The sequence below is a fragment of the Mirounga leonina genome, unplaced genomic scaffold (assembly GCF_011800145.1).
Source record: "Mirounga leonina isolate KUSES-001 unplaced genomic scaffold, KU_Mleo_1.0 Mir_493, whole genome shotgun sequence".
Lineage (NCBI taxonomy): Eukaryota > Metazoa > Chordata > Mammalia > Carnivora > Phocidae > Mirounga > Mirounga leonina.
Window position 1 is genome coordinate 3,997,106 of NW_023270780.1, and position 6,371 is coordinate 4,003,476.

The following is a 6,371-nucleotide window of genomic DNA, read 5'->3' on the forward strand; positions in this document are numbered from 1 at the left end:
TCGCTCAAGTCTATTTGCCTAAAAGCAGCCTCTACACCTTTTACTTGTACTTTAAAAAAAAAAAATCGTGCCTTAAATACATACAACTCAGGCCAAAATCCAGTATAGAATGGGAGGAAATCTAGAGGCTTTTCCATTAGATTTAGAAAAAAATATGCTCACTGTCTCCAATGCCTTTCAACATTGTATTTAAGATATTAACCAATGAAATTAGACAAGAGAAAATAATTAGAGGCATAAGAATTTGAAAGATAGAGGTAAGATTAGCTCTATTTGCTAATGAAATATATACTTGGAAAACCCTAAAAAGTTAATGGCACTGCTGCCAAACAATAAAAAGAGTTAGCAAAATAGCAGGTTATGAAATCAACAAAAATGAATAGCTGTCATGCAAAGAAAAGCAAGGTAGAAACTGAGGAACAGAGAAGTTAAGTAACTAGCTCAAGGTCACACAGCTGTTGCATGGTAGGGAATCCAATCCAAGCAGTCTTGTTCCAAGGTCTGGGCACCTAACCATTATTATCTGCCTTTTTTTTTTTTCCTCTTCTGGAGTAGGGTCTTCTAGAAAACGTCGTTGGATCCCAGGGTATCTGGAAGCAGAACAACAACCTCACCAGCTGTGCTCCAGTACACTTGGAAGAGTCACAAGAGTGCCTTTCAACATAAAAATTCATACATTTATACCCACAATGCCACTGCCATGGGCTCTAACAATAGCAAAGGCCAAGTGCTCTGAGGCAAATCAGAGGGGAAGGGTGGGTGAGGCACCCAGAGTGGGTTTCCCAGAAAACAAAACTAAAAGGCTGACTCTCTGTGGCATTTGGGCATACTGAGGGGCTCCCTGGAGGCAGCCACCCTGACCTGGCTTTATCAATAAGGGAAAACAGTAGCAGTGCAGAGCTCAGGGTTATGGTTCCCTTCTCCTCTCCACCCTGCACTGGCCACTGATGCAGGAGGGAGGTCCTGATCCACCCCTCAGAGGGAAGGAAGATTCAGAGAATCAGGCCGAAGAGGATGAGCAGAGGGGGAGGAAGGACAGAAGCTTAGGTGGAGATAAACCTTCAGAGTGTCCACCCTAAAAGTCTACAGGGTCTAAATTTAACTGACTTTAGCCTTTTCTTGTTTTTTCTGGGAACATCTACTATATTTTCTTTTCTTTTCTTTTCTTTTTTTTTAAATTTCAAGGCACATTTAATTTAATATCAAGAGTGCAATACAAAAGGCCCAAATACAATGAAGGAAACACATTCCCCCATTAACACCAACGACAATGCTCTTTCAACATGTGCCTGTTGAATGGAATGAGGATTTAATTTCACTACTAAAAAAAATAATGCAGTGAGTCTCATCACAGCCAATATCCTTATACAATCTAGTAGTGAAATGAATGTTTATAATGCTTCAAACATTTTCAACCTGAAGTTTGATACCACACCTTTTTGTTTGTACAGTCCTCAATAAGATTATCTACAGCATTAGCAACCATTCAAAGAACAAACCATTGATTAAAACCACATTGATTTAAGGCTCAATCAAGTAATATAGAGCCCCAAACTAAATGGTTAAATATATGAACTACTTGTACTGACATCTATTATTTGATTCTCTCGTGACTATTATTAAATTGGTTCTTAGCAAATAAACTCTTTAAAGGCAAAATTCACCTCATTTGAGTTTTGACCCAGAAGTTCAACAACAATCACGAAGTCCACAGTCTTATTGGCAAAACTGATATACAGTGTCTCTAAGTCACTATGCTCAAGGTTAAGAGCGATGCATATTCCATTTTTACATTTTACTGGAATTTTACATGTTCAATTCATGATTTTAAATCTCTAGGTTTTCATTCCTCCAAACTGTCTGAAGACACAGTGTGCCACAGACTTAAAACTTCTGTTTCTCCCTCTATTTTCTTCAAACAGAAACATTTCTCAAGTGTCTACATGTTCTAGAAGGGGAATTTTTCGGAGGTGGCCACTTCTTTGGAATAGTCCGACGCCATCAGGCCTCTGAAGCAAGGGGAGGGGAAAGAGAAAAAAGCTGAAACACAAGGTTCATCTGGTAAGTTTTACATTAACCATTACAAGCTGGATAGTATAAGAATGTGGCTTTTTTTGGCTCAAAAAGTCTGAGTCTTGGTGTGGAAACGAGTACTTGGCTGTCCCACCACAGCTTTCTCATAGTGGGGACTGTCAGGGAAGTCTTGACTGGGGAGTATGATTTGTTTACCTATCAGGCGTAAACTTCCAGGCACTCAGTTCATTTTGGGCTTGTTCCAGTTTGTCTTTAGTCTGTTCCAGTTCACCTTTCATTTTTAGGAAAAACAAGTTGATCGCTGGGTCTACCATTGTTGATCTCAGTTGGGCAACGCTAGGCTGCTGGACTTGCTTGAGGTACTGGATTTGAGTAGTACACTCTTGCATCTCTTGCTCCTTGGTTGCTAGTCGCATTACAAGGATGTTTTCCCTGCGAGCAGACTCTTGCTGTTGTTGCTTTAGTTTTTCTTCAGACTCCCTTAACCCAGTTACATCATTAGAATTAAGATCTGTGTACTTGCCCTCCAAAGCTTGGACATATGCTTCATACTGTTTCCATCTTAGAATTAACTCATCCCGTGCCATAACTTTGAAGTCTGTTTCACTCAGCCGAACCTTTTTGGGAAGAGGTTCCTCGTTGGTCATCTTGAATCCTCTCCAGACGGAGGCCGCGCCGGCGCCGCCCAGTCACATAGGCCAAGGCCCCACTGCCCGCTCGCCGCCCAGACCTCCAGACCTCACTACCCCCAGCCCCCGCGCTCCTCCTACCGCCGCTCCCCTTTATTTGCAGGTCTCGCTGCCACAAAATGGCGCTGAGAGAGGACCACATCTACTATATTTTCATAGTTGGGGACCTCTCAACTCACTAGCTGAGTTTTATTGTTTTGCCAACACATATACATTATTGTCAATTATGATAGTTTTGAGTCTTAATTTAAAATAATCTGCTCAGAGACATGACTCTGTATTCTTATTATATATTACTTTGTCCCTGCACAGCTATACATCTGGTTTATGTTTTCAGGTGACCCAGATCAAAGCTGCTAGTCACATGCCATGCTATGTAATACTAGACAAAGGATTATGGTGACCCGAGCAAACAGATCCTGGTCCCAGAGCTCAGACACTGGGATTCTTTTTTTTTTTTTTTATTCATATGTTAATCCCCATACATTACATCATTAGTTTTAGATGTAGTGTTCCATGATTCATTGTTTGTGCATAACACCCAGTGCTCCATACAGAATGTGCCCTCCTCAATACCCATCACCAGGCTAACCCATCCTCCCACCCCCCTCCCCTCTAGAACCCTCAGTTTGTTTTTCAGAGTTCATCATCTCTCATGGTTCGTCTACCCCTCCGATTCCCCCCCCCTTCATTCTTCCCCTCCTGCTACCTTCTTCTTCTCCTTCTTCTTCTTCTTCTTCTTCTTCTTCTTCTTCTTCTTCTTCTTCTTTTTTTTTTTTTCTTAACATATATTGCATTATTCAGACACTGGGATTCTATCATGAGAAATGCCCAGTCAGGAACCCTGACTCCAGCACTGGGCAGCTGAAGACCCCATGGCCTCAGGGCAGGTGGATGAGGGACTTTAGGGGAGCAGGTGAATGTCAGGGATGACCCAGCACACACTCAGTTGTGTGGTGCTGCCACCTACCTCACCCAGGGTCACAACTCACCTTAAAGCCCAGGCCTGCCTCTCCTGTAAAAGATGTCCCTGGAACTGGCTCCTCATCCCCTCCAGGTGTCCTGAAACCTGCTCACTTGTCTGTGTTCAGGTATATAACCAGGGTAAATGTTTCTGGAAACCCAGGGTAGGCTCTGGGCAGGGGTAGAGATACACCTGGTGAATTTTCAGAGGAGGAATGAGTGGAATGATCAGGCAACCATGAGAAGGTGATATGTGAAGAAATATGTAAAATGGTTTTATTTATATCTGAAATAAAACTAGCTTTCTGACATAGGAATATAGAAGTGCAATGTTTCTAGATGACGTTTGTCACGAAACTCATCTGAAACTGGCCCCTTACTGGATGGAGCTATACTTGAGTCTATGTCAACTCTGCCCTGGGGCTGGCTTCCCAAAGGCCTGTCTCAGAAGACTGCCCTGTTCTACCTGGGTACCAGGTTTCCATGCAAGTCTGGAAAGACTGGCGCCACTCCCTCTTCTGAATTCCCTGCAGACACAGAATTCATTTGGCAAGTAGAATGAAATAGCTTTTTTTAGTACATGGATCAACATAAAGCTTATTGAAATTGTAGGATGACTTCTTAAATCTTTTCTAGGTTAACTCATTATTTTTTGGTGGAAAGATACAAAATTGGACTGGAAGTAACATTACATAAAGCTTAATGCACATGAAAATATTTTGTGTTCTCTCTCAGCTGCATTGAACTTCTGCTCTATTGATGTCCTGCCAGCAGAACCAGCAGCAGTGCAAACTCCCTCCAAAGTGTCCCCCATCCCAGTGCCCAGCCTCATGTCCCCCTCCAGTCTCTTCCTGCTGTGACTTTATCTCTGGGGGTGGCAGCTGCTGCCTGGGTCACCGCAGGCCCCATCTCTTCCATCAGAGCCAGCACCAAAGCCGTGACGACTATGAGTGAGTCCTTGGGGGCTCCAGTTGCTGCCACGGCTCTGGGGGCTGCTGCTGACCAGGGCCCTGAGGACCACGGGAAAGCAAAGAAGGAAGAGCCAGATGTTCCCGGGCTTTTCCCAGCCAAATGCTTTTTTCTCTTCTCTGACCTTTTGCTCTCTCTACCTCCTGGGTTCATCATACTTTATGTAGATTAAGGAGGTTTTCTAGCTGATATTCTCAGTGGATTTATAATCCCCAAAGGTTAGTATGGAACCAGATTTGCTCTTGGTCTTTTAACCTTATTCAACAATAAAACTCAAATTGTGTGATCAAAGTTGTATTTTGTTCTATTTTATTGACGCTCCTTCTCAGAGCTAGAATCCTTGGAAACTGTTACAATGAGATCTTTAATTCAGTGGACCTCTTCCATTGTAGTGTGAAGCAAATGCAGATGATGGCAGCAAAAGTACGGATGTATCTGTCAGGGCAGGGGTACAGACCATGGGTGGGTAGACCCAGAAATGCAGTGGCATAATGGAACCCCCACGAGTCTCTGAGAAATTACTTCCTATGTCATGACCACTTATTATTTAATTAACACTTTATTATTCTACCCTTGTTCTAGAGTTTGTATGTTTATGATTGTAAATAACACAAAAATTAACATCTTAAAATTCTGAAGTTCTGTTTGAATTTTAGAATATTATGTCAATGTCCTGATTTAGAATTGATTATAAAGCTGTTGCACCAGAACTGTGTAAGAGGGTGGTTTTAATGCCTCTAACCCAGAATTAGAGAGTATCTCTTTCAAATAATAATGGGTTCAAATTATATTTTATTGTTTTCATTTGTATTTCTTTGGGAGAGTGAACATTTTTCCCAAATATTTACTGTTTCTTTGAATTCTCTATTTTGTGAATTTTTAAATAACTATTTCCCATTTATCTCTAGGTTCTTATTTTTTTAGAGGTGGGGGAGGGGCAAAGGGAGAGAGAAAATCTTAAGCAGGCTCCACACCCAGCCTGTGAGCCTGATGTGGGGCTATATCTCACAACCCAGAGACCATGACCCGAGCGAGATCCAGAGTCAGTCACTTAACCAACTGAGCTACCCAGGTGCCCCAATCTCTAAGCTCTTACATTTTCTTATTGCTCACATGCGATTTTGAAAGTCATTAAGTCACATAATTTAGTCATTTATGTCTCCAACAAATGCTACAAATTTGGTTGGTATTTTATTAATTATATAAGTTGCTCTTCCCTTAGAAGGGAATGGCATGATTCTTGATGATTCAACTCTTCTATCGGTGATTTTGTAGTTTCATTCATATGAGTCCTGAATACTTTTTATTCAGGTGATTTAAATGTTTCATGATTAGTGGCTTTTATGTAAAGGGCCACTGAGCTCATAAATTTAACCCAGAGTTTGCTTATTTATAGCATGTGGTCAATTTAGAGAATTTTCTTACTAATTCTAACCATTTTCAGATCAGTTATTTTATTTTACTTTCTCAGTCTGTAATCATATTATTTGCAAATGATGACAGTTTTGTGTCTTTTTTTTAAAGATTTTATTTGTTTATTTGACAGAGAGAGAGACAGAGAGAGAGGGAACACAAGCAAAGGGAATGTGAGAGGGAGAAGCAGGCTTCCTGCCAAGCAGGGAGCCAGATGTGGGGCTCCATCCCAGGACCCTGGGATAATGACCTGAGCTGAAGGCAGATGCTTAATGGCTGAGCCAACCAGGTGCCCCTTTCTTT

General features: G+C 41.6%; 1 protein-coding gene across 1 annotated transcript; it reads right to left on the bottom strand.

Annotated features, from left to right (window-relative positions):
- Nucleotides 1-1,379: 1,379 nt before the first annotated feature.
- LOC118000396 (pre-mRNA-splicing regulator WTAP-like) lies at nucleotides 1,380-2,827 on the bottom strand. The gene has a single exon (XM_034990101.1). The coding sequence runs from the start codon at nucleotides 2,679-2,681 to the stop codon at nucleotides 2,226-2,228; it is 456 nt and encodes a 151-aa protein (XP_034845992.1). The 5' UTR covers nucleotides 2,682-2,827; the 3' UTR covers nucleotides 1,380-2,225.
- Nucleotides 2,828-6,371: the final 3,544 nt, after the last annotated feature.

What these genes read in the sequence shown, in the direction of transcription:
- LOC118000396 (XM_034990101.1), bottom strand. Translation starts at nt 2,681, where the DNA reads ATGACCAACGAGGAACCTCTTCCCAAAAAGGTTCGGCTGAGTGAAACA.